Here is a 19061-nt window from a genome sequence, read left to right as displayed (position 1 = left end):
AGACTCCACACAGTCACCCAAGTCAGGAATCGAACCTGGGTCTCTGGCGCTGTGAGGCAACAGTGCTAACCACTGTGCCACAAGGTACAACTGGAGCAGGTGCCAGTGCAGGGTCAGCAATTGCAGGGTTTGGGAGCGGGTTGAAGCATTGAAGCTGGTTGAAGGGGAATTAAACCCACGCTTGGTCTTCACTTAGTGCTGACACGAGGTGGCTCCTGATTATTAGGGAGTACAAGGTTAAATGACATGAGAGTTCACACCAGAAATGTTTCATCATAGAATCCCTACAGTGCAGAAGGAGGCCATTCGGCCCATCGAGTCTACACCGACCACAATCCCACCCAGGCCCTACCCCCACATATTTTACCCACTAATCCCTCTAACCTACGCATCTCAGGACTCTAAGGGGCAATTTTTAACCTGGCCAATCAACCTAACCCGCACATCTTTGGACTGTGGGAGGAAACCGGAGCACCCGGAGGAAACCCACGCAGACACGAGGAGAATGTGCAAACTCCACACAGACAGTGACCCGAGCCGGGAATCGAACCCAGGACCCTGGAGCTGTGAAGCAGCAGTGCTAACCACTGTGCTACCGTGCCGCCCAATACCGTTTAGTCCAGACATTCCTCAGCATCAGTTAAGCTGAGGTTCTGAAATTAAATATGGTAATCACTGCACTGTAAAACTTTTAACACGCAATACCCAACTTAAAGTTAACAGATATCTGAATGCAGGCTGTAAGAATGACAAAAGCATTCAGGAAAGAGGTTCTGAAATTTATAGAATCTTACAGTGCAGAAGGAGGCCATTCAGCCCATCGTGCCCGCACCGACCACAATCCTACCCAGGCCCTACCCCCATACATTTACCCTGCTAACCCCCCTGACACTAAGGGGCAATTTTAGCATAGCCAATCCACCTACTCCACACATCTTTGCACTGTGGGAGGAAACCGGAGCACCCAGCGGAAACCCACTCAGACACGGGGAGAATGTGCAGACTCCGCACACAGACAGTGACCCGAGGCTGGAATTGAACCCGGGGTCCCTGGTGCTGTGAGGCAGCAGTGCGAACCACTGTGCCACCGTGCTGCCAAGCTGAGCACAACGCAGAAGGAGGCCATTCAGCCCATCGAGTCTGCACTGACTCTCTCCTGTGCATTTAGGAGCACGTTAAATGCCCAGCTGCCCAAAATTAAAACGCCTGTTTTCAAAAAGAAAAGGCTTTGCCCGCTTTGAGTAATTCACTCCTGCCTCAAAAGCAATCTCAGACACCGCAGCAATTGCGGCATGCGCTGGTTAAAATCCTTGTATCTTACTGCCCCTGTCATCATTTTGTACCAAGGTTGACTCCCGGTGTGACTCCCGTGTCAACGCTGGAAGCGCTCTGGCATCGGAGGTGGCAGATTCTTTCTTCAAATTCCACTCCACTGGTTTGGGCACAGTAATGGAGACTGGGACTGAGGTCACCGTCCCACTAGACATCTGCCCCCCCGCCGCCCCCCCGCCGCCCCCCCCACCCCCCCGGCCCCCCAGGGGGAGTCACACTGTGCCGGGGAGCTCTCCCCCCGTGTCCTGGCCAGTGTTCACTCCTTGCACCATCACCACTTCAAACAAAATGACGACCTGGCTCATGATCTCTTGGCCATTGCTGGGATCTTGCTGTGCGCAAGCCGGCTGCTACCAAACACAAAAGTAACTTTAAAGTACCACCCCCCCACCCCTTGGGATGTTTTGAGATGGTGACAGGCGCCACAGAAATACAAATCCTGTCTAATCACTTACAAACCGTTTAGCCCCCAAGCAAATCAGAACAGGTGAAGTGGCTGTTCATAGAATCCCCACAACGTAAAAGGAGGCCATTCAGCCCATCAAGTCTGTATCGACTCTCACATGCGCAGAACGCCTGACAGACGGAGGATACTGATGTAGACCATAGAATAGAATCGAACATAGAATCCCTACAGTGCAGAAGGAGGCCATTCAGCCCATCGAGTCTGCACCGACCACAATCCCATCCAGGCCCTATCCCCATAACCCCACATATTTAGCCTGCTAATCCTCCTGATACTAGGGTCAATTTAACATGACGAATCCACCTCACCCGCACATCTTTGGGCTGTGGGAGGAAACCGGAGCACCTGGAGGAAACCCACGCGGACACGGGGAGAATGTGCAGACTCCACACACAGACAGTGACCCGAGGCGGGAATTGAACCCGGGTCCCTGGCACTGTGAGGCAGCAGTGATAACCACTGTGCCACCGTGCCGCCCGTGTAGCCCAGTGTCAATCTGTCAGGTGGAATGGGGAGGGAGGGAGACAAGTAGAGAGCCCACCGAAACAACATTTGAAACTAAAATACCCACACAGACACACACACACGCTCACACACACACACACTCAGACGCACTCACTCTCACACACACACACGCTTACACACACTGGCACTCACATACACACGCTTACACACACTGGCACTCACACACACACACACACACACTGGCACTCACACACACACACTCACACACTGGCACTCACACACCCACACTGGCACTCACACACACACTCACACACTGGCACTCGCACACACACACACACACACACACTGGCACTCACACACTGGCACTCACACACTGGCACTCACACACACACTCACATGTACACACACACACACACAGACACACAAAAGACCTCCTTCCATCCCCCAGGTGCTGCCAGTTGATGCTGGAGTGAGCAAGGGCGCGGGGAGGGAGGGAGAGTCACTGAACAGAAGAAGCTGAGATTTGCTGAGGTTTTTTTTACCATTGAGCTGGTTGTAAACCACCTCCTCCAGATGTTTCAGTCGCTGCAGGATGTTCTCTCTGTCTTCCAGGAGCTGCTCCCTGCCACTCCGGCCCCTCACCCTGCGCTCCGACAGCTGCACCAGCTCCCCGGAGCGATCGGAAATCCGACAGTAGACGGAAAACAGGACAATTCCCAGGAAGACAAAAATGTTGACGGTCAGCAAAGTTTTGATTCTTCTTGCCGGAGCCATGTGACTGCAGAGGGTGCAGGTGAGGGGGGCACATCTGGGCTTCCCAATGCAACCACCTTGGCAAGGGGGAGGGGGAGGTGGGCTCAACGAAGGGTTAACAGGAGAGAGGGAGGGAGAGAGAGTGGAAAGAGGGAGAGAGAGACAGCCTCAACTATCAAGACACGGGGGGGGGGGGGGGGGGGAGGGGAGGTAGGGAGAAAGGTTTAACTTCAACTACCCAGACATACACAGAGTGGGGTGGGGGGAGAAGGGGAGGGGGAGAGATTCAGCCTTTACCCATCCACAAACACACACACACTCCCACACACACACACTCACAGAGTGGGGAGAGAGGAGGGAGAGGGATAAATTTAGCTTCAACTACCCAGACACACAGGCACACACACACACATAGACACACACACAGAATGGGGAGAGAGGATGGAGGAGAGAGATTCAGCCTTGACCCAGACACACACACAGACACACACACACACAGAGTGGGGAGAGAGGGTGGGGGAGAGAGATTCACCCTTGACCCAGACACACACACAGAGACACACACACACACAGAGTGGGGAGAGAGGAGGACAAGATGAGAATGAATAGAAGGATAAAAGTGCTCAGAGCTCCTTGGCAGTCAGAGCTGCAGGAATGTTCCCAGGCAGTGTCTCCGGCTCCTGCGACTAGGGGCTGAATTTAACTCTCATCATTGATGGGTTGTATTTCTGTGCAGGAGGTGAGAGAGAGTGGTCAGCCTGGAGGGGTGCACTCTGCAGCCGCAGCCTCTCTCTCTCTGTGTCTCTCTCTCTCTCTGTGTTTCTCTCTCTCTCTGTCCTCTCTCCTCTCAGTGCACCCAGCTCCGTGAGCTCCTCCAATCTGATGGCAAGGGGAGTGGGGGGGATGGAGAGAAAGAAGCAAGGCTGGATTACAGTGACGTAAAGACTCTCCTATCTGCCCTTAAAGCTACAACAGAGAGGCAGCAAAACTTCCCATTGCTCACACCAGCAGAAAGCTGCCTTATCCACAGGAACATTTAGCAATGCAAAATAAAATAGCTGGCCACACGCCACAATGCCACAGTGCAATTGTATTCATTTGTTTTGGAAGCATTTTATTTCTGAACTCTAATTCTTTCCTAGGGTGTGGGGAGTTATTGCCCGATCCCTCATTGTCCCTTGAGAAGAAACAAAGAAACATAGAAAATAGGAGCAGGAGGAGGCCATTCGGCCCCTTGAGCCTGTTCCACCATTCATTGTAATCATGCCTGATCATCCAACTCAGTACCCTGATCCCTACCTCCCCCCATATCCTTCCATCCCCTTTGCCCCAAGTGCTATATCTAACTGCTTCTTGAAAACATACAATGTTTTGGCCTCAACTGCTTTCCTTGGTAGTGAGTTCCAGAGGCTGACCACTCTCTGGGTGAAAATATTTCTCCTCATCTCTGTCCTAAACAGTGTACGCTGCATCCTCAGGCTGTGACCCCTGGTTCAGGACACCCCCACCATCAGGAACATCCTTCCTGCATCTTCCCTCTTCATTCCATTTATAGGTTTCTATGAGATTCCCCCCTCATTCTTCTGAACTCCAGCGAATACAATCCTAACCAACTCAATCTCTCCTCATACGTCAGTCCCGCCATCCCAGGAATCAGTCTGGTAACCCTTCTCTGCACTCCCTCAAGACAAAGAAGGTGGTGGTTCTTTCACTGGCAGAGGTAGAGAATACAGAAGTTGGGATATCATGATGGAACTGTGTAAGACACTGATGAGGTCACAACTGGAGTATTGTGTGCCGTTCTGGTCACCACATTACAGGAAGGACATAGTTGCTTTGGAGAGAGAGCGGAACAGGTTTACTGTAATGTTCAGTAAGAAGTTTAACAACACCAGGTTAAAGTCCAACAGGTTTATTTGGTAGCAAAAGCCACACAAGCTTTCGGAGCTCCAAGCCCCTTCTTCAGGTGAGTGGGAATTCAAATTCCCACTCACCTGGTACCTGGTGTTGTTAAACTTCTTAATGTGTTTACCCTAGTCCAACGCCGGCATCTCCACATCATGACTACTGTAATGTTGCCAGGGCTGGAGAGTTGCAACCATGAGAAGAGATTGGAAAGGTTGGGGTTGTTTTCCTTGGCACAGAGAAGGCTGAGGGGTGACGTGATTGAGGTATACAAACCTGTGAGGGATAGGGAGAGAGCAGACAAGAGGAACCTGTTTCCTTTGGCAGAGCGTTCGAATATTAGGGTCATAGATTCAAACTAAGTGGCAGCAGGGTTAGAGGGGACGGGAGGAAAAACCTTTTTACGCAGAGGTGGCGGGTGTCTGGAATTCGCTGCCCAAGTCTGTGGTGGAGGCAGAGACTCTAACTCTTCTAAAAAGTACCTGGATCTGCACCTTAAGTGCTATATGTTTCAGGGCTATGGGCCGTGTGCAGGAAGATGGGACTGGAAAGGGTCAGCATGGACAAGGTGAGCTGAATGGCCCCCTTCTGTGCTGTATCATTTCTATGGTGAGCAACCTTCTTGAACCGCTGCAATCCCTGCAGTGTAGGTACACCCACAGTGCTGTTCAGGAGAGAGTTCCAGGATTTTGACTCAACTACAGTGAAGGAATGGCTGAAATATTTCCAAGTCCGGATGGTGAGTGATTTGGAGGGGAACTTCCAGGGTGGTGGAAGGTTATCTCCTGCCTTTGTCCTTCTAGATGGTAAAGGTCATGTGTTTGGAAGATGCAGTCATAGTGGAGTTGATGCAATACATCTTGTAGGTGGTACCTAAAGAAGGATGTATACCCATGTGTGTACTCTGGTTAACATCCATCCATCAACCCCACACCAACAATGACCACAATTTTCTTTAAATCTAGTGAAATGCCCCAAGGGACTTTTCAGGAGTGTTAGAAGATAAAAATAGATACCAAGTCACGCAAGGAAATAATGGAACGGCTCTTGCTGAAGAAAGATATCTGTATAATTCTTATCACTATTTACATAGAAATGGTTCAGGAAATTGTAGTTATTGAATTATTTGAGAGCTAATGAGACAGTTAAAATCTTCCACTAATTATCAGCATAAGTGTCCTTTTAATAATATGCTAATTGTTAATGACCATCAATCAACCTCTTTTTCCCAGAGAGTGAACAAGAAAAGATGCAGACTCTCAAGCCTTCAGGTTGTGAATTGTTGTTGGAGATGTTAAAAAGGTCAAATTTAAAATGTCTTCCGTTTCCTTTCTTCCTCTTTCTCTCTCAACCCAAATGTTTCCTTCCTTACCTCTTTGGTGGCCTGAATTTTACATCAAGTAGGCGTATAAACTCCAGAAAGAAGGACCTTGCGTTTATCGAGCACTTCCGGACATTTGAAAGAAAATAAATAAAGCTTCTTTTACATGATGGTTTCCATGACCACCACGTAACCCAAGGTGCTTTACAGCTAATGAAGTACTTCTGAAGTGTAGCCACTGCTTTGCTGTAGAAAATGTAGCAGCCAATGTGTGCACAGCAATATCCCACAGACAGCAATGTGATAACATCCAGATATTTTTAGGGATACTGGCTGAAGGATAAATATTGAGCAGATTACCACGGAAGGCTCTCCTGCACTTCCTCAAAATAATGTCCTGGGATCTTTTACAAGCATCTGGGAGGGCAGGGTTATCAGCTCATCTGAAAGACGGCATCGCTGACAGTGCAGTACTCCCTCAGTACCAGGAGGGTGAGCCTAGATATTGTGCTTCAACCTTAGGAGTGGAAGCACGAATCAGCAATAACAGGAAAGATCTGGACAATATCCAGGTTTGGGCTGACAAGTGGCAAGTAACATTCATGCCACACAAATGCCAGGCAATGACCATCACCAATAAGAGACACTCTAACCACTGCCCCTTGACATTCAATGGTGTAACCATCACTGAATCCCCCACTGTCAACGTTCTTGGGGTTACCATTGACCAGAAACTCAACTGGACTCACCACATAAACACAGTGGCTACAAGAGCAGGTTAGAGGCTAGGAATACTGCGGTGAATAACTCACCTCCTGACTCCCTAAAACCTATCCACCATCTACAAGGCGCAAGTCAGGAGTGTGATGGAATACTCCCCATTTGCCTGGATGAGTGCAGCTCCATCAACACTCAAGAAGCTCAACACCATCCAGGACAAAGCAGCCCCGCTTGATTGGCACCACATCCACAAACATCCACTCCCTCCACCACTGACGCTCAGTTGCAGCAGCAATTCCCCAAATATTCTTAGACAGCACCTTCCAAACCCACAACCATTTCCTCTAGAAGGACAAGGGCAGCAGATACATGGGAACACCACCACCTGCAAGTTCCCCTCCAAGTGACTTACCATCCTGGCTTGGAAATATATCGCCGTTCCTTCGCAGTCGTTGGGTCAAAATCCTGGAATTCCCTCCCTAACGGCATTGTGGGTCAACCCACAGCACGTGGACTGCAGCGATTCGAGAAGGCGGCTCACCACCACCTTCTCGAGGGGCAACTAGGGATGGGCAATAAATGCTGGCCAGCCAGCGACGCCCATGCCCCACGAATGAATAAAAAAAGAATAATGGAGTGCTACCCACCGAGCCATGGTGGGTAGGGTTAGCGGCATGAGGGAGAGTGCCATTCAGAGGTGTTAGAGAACTCGTTCTTGGCAATATGTAGTATAACTTTGGTCTGGCCAGCTGAGTTTCACATGCTAGTGCAGTGCGGTATAACTATAGCTCTGTTTTGCTACTGGAGGTCCCAAGGGTGAGAATTTTATCGCAGAACAAAAATCAAGATAGATGTGTTTAATTATTTACTCCACTGGTTCTGTTACCAGATAAGTTATCCCAAGAAGCCCGAGGCAACTTATCATTTTACAGTGAGACCAATCTGCACATGGTAGACCAGGCAAACACCAAACAAAACACGGGGGCCAAATGTGCAAGGATAACACTCTGCTTTTATCTTGTGCTATTTTACAGGAAGAATATGATGTGGAGATGCCGGCGTTGGACTGGGGTGGGCACAGTAAGCAGTCTCACAACACCAGGTTAAAGTCCAACAGGTTTATTTGGCAGCACGAGCTTTCGGAGCGCTGCCCCTTCATCAGGTGAGTCACTGATGAAGAGGCAGTGCTCCGAAAGCTTGTGCTGCCAAATAAACCTGTTGGACTTTAACCTGGTGTTGTAAGACTTCTTACTGTGCTTACAGGAAAAATATATTTGAAAATGCTTCAAAGAGGCCCAAGAAAGACATGGACGCTGAGCTGTATGATGAGGCAATAGGACAGGGAGCTAAAAGCTGGCCAAATAGGAAAGGTTTAAAAAATATCTTAAAGGAAGAGAAGTGGGGAGGTTTAGAGCAGCAATTCTAAAGAATCAACTCAGCAACTGGAGTCATGGCCGCCAGTGGTGGAGCTATGAAAGTCAGGAGGTCCAAGAGACCAGAATGGAGGCAATGGAGTCCAAAGATGTGTGGGTTAGGTTGATTGGCCATGTTCAATTCCCCCTTAGTGTCAGGGGGATTAGCAAGTTAAATATGTGGGGTTATGGGAATAGGGCTTGTGTGGGATTGTTGGTGCAGATTCGATGGGCCGAATGGCCCCCTTCTGCCCCATAGGGATTCTATGGATTCTATGATTATGAGCGACACTGTAGCACAGTGGTTAGCGATGGTGCCTCGCAGCGTCAGGAACCCGGGTTCAATTCCGGCCTCGGGTCACTGTCTGTGTGGAGTCTGCACATTCTCTGCGTGGGTTTCCTCCGGGTGCTCCGGTTTCCTCCCACGGTCCAAAGATGTGCAGGTTAGGTTGATTGGCCATGATAAATGTGAGGGGGTTACAGGGATAGGGCTCTTTCGGAGAGTCTGTGCAGATCCGATGGACCGAATGGTCTCCTTCAGCACTGTCGGGATTCTAGGGAAGAGACACTCCATTCTATGGATTCCGGAGCATCAGAGGACTGGAAGAAATTACAGAGATGGGGAAAAGCAAGGGTGAAGGTTTTGAAATTGCCCTGTGGCTGGCTTGGGAGCTGATGCAGGTCAGTGAGCACGGGGCGATGGCGAACAGGACTGGATGCAAATTTTCTATGAGCTCACGTTTACAGATGGTGCAAGATGGGAGGTCAGCCAGCAGTGTAATAGCCCTGTCTGTAGATAACAATTAACAGCATGGCTGTGGGTGTCATCAGCAGATGTTCAGTCTGCATATTTATTTCACATTCGTATCCAAATGAATTTACTTGTGCAGATAGATAAAATGTAAGTCTTCCTTCTTCTCAGCTGTTTGCACAGATGCCGAAGAAGCCAGGTTGTCCTCATTTGCTAATGTGCCATGAACAAAATGGTTGCCGTGTGCAAAATGTCCGCCACATTTGCCTACATCACAGAACAGGAACATTTTCAGGATAATTCATGGTGTGTAGGGCACCATGAGGTATCCACACAGGTGTGATAATGCACTGCATATGTGCTATTTAAAAAAAATAACAGTTGATAGTTAAATGACTTTAAAGTTTATTTATAATTGTCACAAGTCGGTTTACGTTAACACTGCAATGAAGTTACTGTGAAAATCTCCTAATCACCACACCCCGGCGCCTGTTCGGGTACACTGAGGGAGAATTTAGCACGGCCAATGCACCTAACCAGCACGTCTTTCGGAGGAAACCGGAGGAGACCCATGTAGACACGGGGAGAACGTGCAGATTCCACACAGACAGTGACCCAAGCCGGGAATTGAACCCGGGTCCCTGGAGCTGTGAGGCAGCAGTGCTAACCACTGTGCCACCGTGCCGCCCTAGTACAGTTCTGGTCACCACATTACAGGATCATTGCTCTGGAGAGAGTGCAGAGGAGATTTACTGGAGTGTTGCCAGGGAGTGAAAATGGCAGCTATGAGGGGGGATTGGAGGGGCTGGGCTGTTTTCCTTAGAACAGAGGAGGGTGAGGGGTGAGATGATTGGGGTACAAAATTATGAGGGGCTCAGACAGGGTCGAGCGGAAAGACTTGTTTTCCCCCTAGCTGAGGGGGTCAGTTACCAGGGGGCATAGATTGAAGGTGATTGGTAGAAGGATTAGAGGGGACATGAGGAAAAGGTTTTTTCACCCAGTGGGTGTTGAGTGTCAGGAATTCACTGCCTAAGTTGGGGTTGAGGCTGAAACACTCAACTCATTTAAAAGATCCCCGGATCTGTGTCTGAAGAGGTGGAACCTGCAAGGCTACGGGCCAGGGGCTGGAAAATGGGATTAAAATGAGTGGCTAGTTTCTCTTTTCTCATTTTTGGCTGCATACACATGATAGGCTGAATGGCTCCTTTCTGCACTGCAACCTTTCTGTGGTGTTGATGTTTATTAACACTTTTTTCATTATTTGGATTGTTCAATCTATATACCTCTTTTATATATTAGTCAACCATTATTATACAAACAGTGAGATATACAGATCTTAGCATGATGCAGCACAGAGACTGCTGTTTGGCCCATTGTACCTGTGTCGTTCTGTTAGCGAGCTATCCAGTTAGTCTCACTCTCCTGCTCCTTCCTCACACTGCCCTGTAAATCCCACTCCCACCCTTCAAATACTTTTCCTTTAAAAGTTACTGTTGAATCTGCTTCCACCGCATTTTTGAGGAATGCACTTCAGATCACAACAACTCACTAAATCACAAATAAATGTTTACTTCATATTGATGTTCTTTTGCCAAATTTACATCCATATTCCTCCATGCACACTCATGAATATTTATACATGCACACACATAGAGTCATAGAGGTTTACAGTATGGAAACAGGCCCTTCGGCCCAACTTGTCTATGCTGCCCAGTTTTTACCACTAAGCTAGTCCCAATTGCCCGCATTTGGCCCATATCCTTCTACACCCATCTTACCCATGTAACTCTCTAAATGCTTTTGAAAAGACAAAATTGTGCCCGTCTCTACTACTACCTCAGGCAGCTCGTTCCAGAATGCATATACATGTGTGCACATGCATATACAATCATGCACACACATGCATATTTATACATGTATACACATGCATATTCATATCTGCACACACATGCATATACAATCATGCACACACATGCATATTTATACATGTACACACATGCAAATTCATATGTGCACATGCATATACAATCATGCACTTATATGCATTTACATATGTACACACACATATGCTTACATGTACAAACATATACACAAATATATTTGTTGGTATCAATCTGTACATGTGTACTGATATATGTGCGTGTATAACATTGATACTCAGTGTTAATCAGGATGTATTCCCAACTTACAGGGCAATCAATCCATGATGCCAATTGCATGGATTCAGAAGATCTGTTCTATACAGCCCATTATTCTCTGTGCCGCGATATATTTGTAATGCCACAAGTAGTTTCTTTATCTGGATTGGAGGTAATCAAGGTTCAGGGTTCCTCTCCAGTATTATATTGATGTTGACAGTATATTAGTGTATTGAAAAGCTCCTGGTGTATTCAGTCACAGCCTTAATCTGGAATGGAAATCTCTCCCTCCACACATTTTTAACTTTTGGTGTGGTTGTGGAGTTTTTTTTGAAGTCCAGTTAATGCCTGTTAATGCTAACAAAGAAAATTACAGCACAGGAACAGGCCCTTCGGCCCTCCAAGCCTGCACCCACCATGCTGCTCAACTGAACTAAAACCCCCTACCCTTCCAGGGACCATATCCCTCCATTTCCATCCTATTCATATATTTGCCAAGATGCCCCTGACATTATACCCTGTGATACACAAGGCACCCTGACCAATACTTTGGTTAAATCCAGGGACAGGTCTGAACAAGAAAAGTGCTAAAACTTGACAGGTGTCAAGTAGGAAATACAACTGAGAACCAAGCTGAATATAGAAGGTTCAGAGGAGAGATGACGAAGGAAATCTCAAAGTCTATATAGGCAAATAAATAGTAAAAGGGGGCTAAAGGGAGTAGTAGGGCTGATTAGGGACCTAAAAGGGGATTTACATGTGGAGGCAGAGGGCACAGTTGAGACACTGAATGAATATTTTGTGTTAAGACGCAGGCAAGAAACCTTAAGGTGTTTTGTGAAGTTAGTCCAGACACTAAGTTTCACATTTGATTTTGGCATTAGGGTGAGCATAAAGTGTTTCACTCCAGGTATGATTCAAGAGATCCACTAGGAAGCTTTTATCAAACAAAGTTTATTTAAGAATGCAGTTAAAATATAATAAAAAGAATTAGCATAACTTATAGCAATTATAAGATTTAAACATGACACACATATCATTCTTAACAGCTAGCTCTCTCTGTTGTTCCAAGTCAACATCATCCCACAGACACACACCCTTCTTCGGACTCGGCACAGAAACAAGTATGCTCACGTGATGCTGGATCTTCAGCTGTTTACCACCCGCTGTGAATTGAACCTTTGAATGTTGGATCGGTTCTCTGAGCCTTCCCAGTCCGGGAACTTCCCAAAAAGCCATGATTGCTCCGTCTGCTGTGTAAGATTCTATATTTATGTGAAATGCCAAATACTAACACAACTGATCTGGATGCATGCTGTGAAGACTCCCGCAGAGTGTATTATGTTCAGAAAGAAACCCATTTTAAAGTGTCACATTAAAGAAAGCAACGCAACGTCATGCTAAATATCCAAACATGAGAATGGGCCCACCAGCAGTGACAGATTTTCATTGCTGTGGGTTTATCACTGTCAGCTGTGCCACATTGGGTAGCACTCTCACCTCTGAGGTGAAAGGTCATAGTGTCAGTTCTACTCCTGCACTGAACACTTAAATGACCTTGCATCATAAGGAGTGCTGTTCTGTTGGAGGTACTTTCTTTCAGGTGAAATGTTAAACTGCAGCGACACAAACCCTCTCGATCAGATGTAAACATTCCCAGGGCACCATTCAAAGATTAGAAGAGTTTCTCATGTGCCCTGAGTCATTACCTATCCTGCAATCACCATCGGTAAAGCCGAGGAGCTGATCTAATTATAGTCGGTTGGATCCTGCTGTGCAGAGATTACCTGCCGTGTTTCATTACACGGCAGAGATCACGGCTGGAATTTTCTGGCCGTTCATGCCCCGCCACCACTGGCAACGAGGACAGAGAATTTGGCGTTCAGCCAAATCTCCGTTCGCTTCAGTGGGACAGGAGAATCCCAGCTGCGAGCGAGGTCAGAGAATCTGGCCCGACATTGCAAACATCCTTAATTGGCTGTGTAGCACTTCAGAGTGTCCTGAGGTTGTGAAAGGCGCTATAGAAATGCAAGCTCTTTCAATTATCTTTCACTCAGTAATAGTGACCTTGAAATGTCTTATGTCACAGTCACCTTCGTGTCTGTGGGTTCAAGTCCCACTCCAGGATCTGAGCAGGCAAGCTAATGTACTGCTGAGGGAGTGCAGCATTGTTGGACATGCGTTGTTAATTGTCGTCCAAGTTACCTCCACTAAATCATTGAAAGCATTCGATGGAATAATGCTGACAACTTGATTTAAACTTTGGTCTCCTGTTAATGAAGAACTGCAAATAATTGTTTGGAATTAGCATTAAACGTTAAGTTCAGGGAATTTTTCAATCTATTAATTATTGACACATCTTGGAGTGTGACAGCACTGTGCCTTTAAGACATGTATTTTAACCATGTTCCCTGTGGTTTTTAGGCCTGGCCTTTTTGTTCTGATGCCATGCTGTCCTTACCGGTGTCTTTTATTGTTGCAGAACAGGATAATTGAAGCAATGATTATTTTTAATTTGGGCTAATGCAGTGTCCTGGAGTTTTATGACCATTTTGGAATTGATGGGTGGAGCATAATTGACAGGCCAGGTGCCTTTGGACTGCTTTTTGTTCCCACGGGAAAGATACAAGGTTTTAGTTTCATTTTGGACAGAAGCTGTTTGGAATGCACACTGAAAGCCTTGTTCTCTGTCTCTCTCTGGAGTGAACATTCTGCTGTTTGTTGCTGGCTAGAAGCTGGTGGAGAGGCGTGTCGAAAGCTCCAGGATTGGAAAGCCCTCAGAGTTTTAAACCTACATTCCAAAAGACCAATTCCCAGCCGGGGTTGGAAAGCTGCAAGGCCCAGCATCACGTGAGCAGACTTGCCTTCTGTGCTAAGCCCGGAGCTTTGTTTGTGGGGATTGTTTAATTTGGAACAGTATATTTAGCTGTTAAGGTTCATACAATATCATGGTTGTTCTCTTGTAATTGGTGAAGGTTTTGCTGATTTTCTTATTATATTTTTAACTGTGTTCTTAAATAAACTTTGTTTGATGAAAGCTCCTGAGTGGGTCACTTGAATCATACCTGGAGTGAAACACCTGATGCTCACCCTCATGCCAAATTCGCAATGTGACACCTATGGTCCAGGTTGACTTCATAAAACACCCTGGAGTTCCTGGCCTGGATTACAAGACTAATACAGACTGGTACAGACTAATTAATGTGTGTGGGTCTGTAATTAATGGGTGTGGGTTTGTAATTAATGGGTGTGGGTTTGTAATTAATGGGTGAGGGTCTGTAATTAATGGGTGTGGGTCCGTAATTAATGGGTGTGGGCCTGTAATTAATTGGTGTGGGTCTGTAATTAATGGGTGTGGGTTTGTAATTAATGGGTGTGGGCTTGTAATTAATGGGTGAGGGTCTGTAATTAATGGGTGTGGGTTTGAAATTAATTGGTGTTGGCCTGTAATTAATGGATGTGGGTCTGTAATTAATGGATGTGGGTCTGTAATTAATTGGTGTGAGTTTGTAATTAATGGGTGCAGGACTGCAATTAATGGATGTGGGTCTGTACGTAATGGATGTGGGTCTGTAATTAATGGGTGTGGGTCTGTAATTAATGGCTGCAGGTCTGTAATTAATGGGTGCAGGTCTGTAATTAATAGCTGTGGGACTGTAATTAATGGGTGTGTGTCTGTAATCAATGGATGTGGGTTTGTAATTAATGGGTGTGGGCCTGTAATTAATGGGTGTAGGCCTGTAATTAATGGGTGTGGGTTGTAAATAGTGGGTGTGGATTTTAAGTAATGGGTGTGGGTTTGTAATGAATGGGTGTGAGTTTGTAATTAATGGGTGTGGGCCTGTAATTAATGGGTATAGGCCTGTAATTAATGGGCATGGGCCTGTAATTAATGGTTGTGGGTTTGTAATTAATGGGTGTGGGTTTGTAATTAATGGGTGTGGGCCTGTAATTAATGGGTGTGGGCCTGTAATTAATGGATGTGGGTTTGTAATTAATGGGTGTGGGTTTGTAATTAATGGGTGTGGGTTTGTAAGTAATGGGTGCGGGTCTGTAATCAATGGATGTGGGTTTGTAATTAATGGGTGCGGGCCTGTAATTAATGGGTGCGGGCCTGTAATTAATGGGTGTGGGTTTTAAGTCATGGGTGTGGGTTTGTAATTAATGGGTGTGGGTTTGTAAGTAATGGGTGTGGGTTTGTAATTAATGGGTGTGGGTTTGTACTTAATGGGTGTGGGTTTGTAATCAATGGATGTGGGTTTGTAATTAATAGGTGTTGGTTTTAAGTAATGTGTGTGGGTTTGCAATTAATGGGTGTGGGTTTGTAATCAATGGATGTGGGTTTGTAATTAATGGGTGCGGGCCAGTAATTAATGGGTGCGGGCCTGTAATTAATGGGTGTGGGTTTTAAATCATGGGTGTGGGTTTGTAATTAATGAGTGTGGGTTTGTAAGTAATGGGTGTGGGTTTGTAATTAATGGGTGTGGGTTTGTACTTAATGGGTGTGGGTTTGTAATCAATGGGTGTGGGTTTGTAATTAATGGGTGTGGGTCCGTAATCAATGGATGTGGGTTTGTAATTAATGGGTGTGGGCCTGTAAGTAATGGGTGTGGGTTTGTAATTAATGGTTGTGGGTTTGTAATTAATGGGTGTGGGTTTTAAGTAATGGGTGCAGGTTTGTAATTAATGGGTGTGGGTTTGTAATTAATGGGTATGAGTTCTGTTAAACTCTGAGTTGTTGAAGCAGCTTCCAATTTCAACAACATCAAATAGTTCAGAACCTGAAATACTCTTTTTACCGCAATTGACTCTCAGAATTCCTCTTAGTCATAGATACAGTCAAGAAGGAGGCCATTCGGCCCATTGGGTCTACACTGACCCTTACCCAGGCTTATCCCATAACCCCACCTGCTTACCCCACTAACCTGCACATCTTTGGAGACTAAGGGGTAATTTGCCATGGTCAATCCACCTATGGGCAGCACGGTGGCACAGTGATTAGCATGGACCCAGGTTCAATACTGGCCTTGAGTGACTGTCTGCGCGGAGTTAGCACGTTCTCCCCATGTCTGCGTGGGTTTCCTCCGGGTGCTCCGGTTTCCTCCCACAGTCCAAAGGATGTGCAGGTTAGGGTGCATTGACCTGCTGGAGTGTGGCGACTAGGGGATTTTCACAGTAGCTTCATTGCAGTGTTAATGTAAGCCTACTTCTGACACTAATAAAATAAACTTTAAAAAATAAACTTTAGATGCAATCTAACCACCATTACTTATTCTCACAGGTAACCCCGCAACTCTAGAAAAGATCCCTGGGCTTAAATCTTTTGCAATAGGCAAAACTATTCAGTTCTCAACAATGCGTTACCCCAAGAGTAATTCATGAACATTAACTCAGTTCCTGCTTCATGTTCCCTTTTATTTATTGCTTTGTTTCAAGGCGTTGATTTATTACAAGTTAGAGTTTTCATTATTCTTCTTAATTACTTGATCCTTTCTTTGTATCCCAGAACCCTATACTTGTAAAATTTAATTGGTTTTATCATAAATCAAGCCTGCCCTCACATGTTCATACATAAACAAGGTTAGATCGGGCAGTCACAGCTTTTCATTTAATATCGTTCTACATGCGCTGGTATGCTCCCGAAATATCTTTTGAAATATCATCCACTTTCTAGCTTATTAAGCTTAATTATTTTTGTTGTCCTTTTTTGTTTCATCTAATTATCAGTCTTGATCTCGCCCAGCGCCCTCATTATTTCAACATGGCAGCATAGGTGTAACTCCTGGAGTTGATAAATCCATTACTGATCATTAAACAGTCATTAGTAATTAGAGTAACCTTACAGCGAATTACAAACATTTCATTTTTACTGCCCGGATCCCACTCTGAAATATAAAGCTGTTCCATGCGCTGATTCTATCACCTTCTTGCGATCAGGATGTGGTCATTCTGCAACGGGATATCGATAGATTGGGAGAGCGGGCAAAAACCTGGCAGATGGAGTTTAATGTGGGGAAGAGTGAGGTCATGCACTTCGAATCAAAAGGCAGATTATTATCTAAATGGAGAGCGACTGCAGGTGAGTGAAGTACAGAGGGATCTGGGTGTTCTAGTGCATGAATCACAAAAAGCTAACAGACAGGTCCAACAAGTCGTTAAGAAGGCAAACGGCATTTTGGCCTTTATTGCAAAGGGGTTGGATTTTAAAAATAGGGAGGTTTTGTTGCAATTGTACAGGGTGTTGGTGAGGCCTCACCGGGAATACTGTGTACAGTTCTGGTCCCCTTACCTAAAAAAGGTCATAGTAACATTGGCGGCAGTGTGGAGGAGATTCACCTGGCTAATTCCTGGGATGAGAGAGTTTTCCTATCAAGAGAAACGAAATAGTCTGGGTCTGTATTCCTCGGGGTTTAGAAGAGTGAGGGGTGACCTTATTCAAACATATCAGATCCTGAGGGGGCTTGACGGGGTGGATGGTGAGATGTGGGAGAGTCTCATACAAAGGGACACAGCTACAAGACAAAAGGCCGGTAATTTAAAACAGAGGTGTGTAGAAATCTCTTCTCACAGAGGGTGATGAATCTCTGGAATTCTCTGCCCCAAAGGGAGGTGGAGGCTGGATCATTGGAAGTATTTAAAGTGGAGGTGGATAAATATTTGATAGATCGAGGAATAGAGGGCTATGGAGAAATGGCACAGAAAAGGAACTGAGGCCGGCATAGATCAGCCATGATGGTATTGAATGGCAGGGCAGGCGTTATAATTCAGATCTTGAGAAGGTGGTGGTGAGCTGCCTTCTTGAATCGTGTAGTTACAACCACAGTGCTGTTAGGGAGGAAGTTCCTGGAAGTTGACCATGCGACAGTGCAGAAACAACGATATATTTCCAAGTTAGGATCCAATAGAATCCCTACAGTGCAGAAGGAGGTCATTTGGCCCATGAAGCCCCTTACCCAAGCCCAACCCCCCTCCCTATCCCTATAACTCAACACCATGGCCAATCCACCTAACCCACACATCTTTGGAGTGTGGAAGGAAACTGGAGTACCCGGAGGAAACCCACGCAGACACGGGGAGAATGTGCAAACTCCACACAGACGGTGACACAAGCCGAGAATCGAACCGGGGGGGGGGGGGGGGGGGGTAGAACAGGGTGTGGGAGATGGTGTGGAGAGAGGGAGCGGGGTCCTGGGGGTAAGGAGGGTAGGGTCCTCTGCTCATTTCTCCAGGCCTCACCTTCTTCCTGATAGAAGTCTATAAGATTATGAGAGGCATGGACAGAGTGGATAGTCAGAAACATTTTCCCAGGGTGGAAGAGTCAATTACTAGGGGCATAGGTTTAAGGTGCAAGGGGCAAGGTTTAAGGGAGATGTACGAGGCAAGTTTTTTACACAGAGGGTGGTGGGTGCATGGAACCTGTTGCCGGGGGAGGTAGTGGAAGCAGATACGATAGTGACTTTTAAGCGGCGTTTGGACAAATACATGAATAGGATGGGAATCGAGGGATATGGTCCCCGGAAGGTAGGAGGTTTTAGTTCAGTCGGGCAGCATGGTCGGTGCAGGCTTGGAGGGCTGAAGGGCCTGTTCCTGTGCTGTAATTTTCTTTGTTCTTTATATCTGTGGCTTCATTTGCTCGTAAGAACCTCCCATTTCCAACTTCAGTGGGCAATATTTCCAGGGCTGAAGAATACATGAGGTGCTTTCCTCTTACCTTCCTCCTGTCTAATTAAAGGAAACACATCTTCTTCGCGAAGGATCCTTCATCCATATGCAGCCTTTATCCCTCAAGGTTCCCTGA

At 46.4% G+C, this 19061-nt stretch overlaps 1 protein-coding gene across 1 annotated transcript in view; it reads right to left on the bottom strand.

Moving 5' to 3' along the window:
- The window catches only part of galnt9 (polypeptide N-acetylgalactosaminyltransferase 9), a 309591-nt gene extending 306554 nt beyond the window's left edge, over positions 1-3037 (bottom strand). The window contains exon 1 of the mRNA XM_078227666.1: positions 2806-3037. Coding sequence (XP_078083792.1) covers positions 2806-3037 — 232 coding nt within the window. The remainder of the gene's footprint in view (positions 1-2805) is intronic.
- Between the last annotated feature and the right edge of the window lie 16024 nt (positions 3038-19061).

The sequence above is a fragment of the Mustelus asterias genome, chromosome 13, assembly GCF_964213995.1.
Source record: "Mustelus asterias chromosome 13, sMusAst1.hap1.1, whole genome shotgun sequence".
NCBI classification, from domain to species: domain Eukaryota; kingdom Metazoa; phylum Chordata; class Chondrichthyes; order Carcharhiniformes; family Triakidae; genus Mustelus; species Mustelus asterias.
This window is presented reverse-complemented; position numbering and strand designations above follow the sequence as displayed.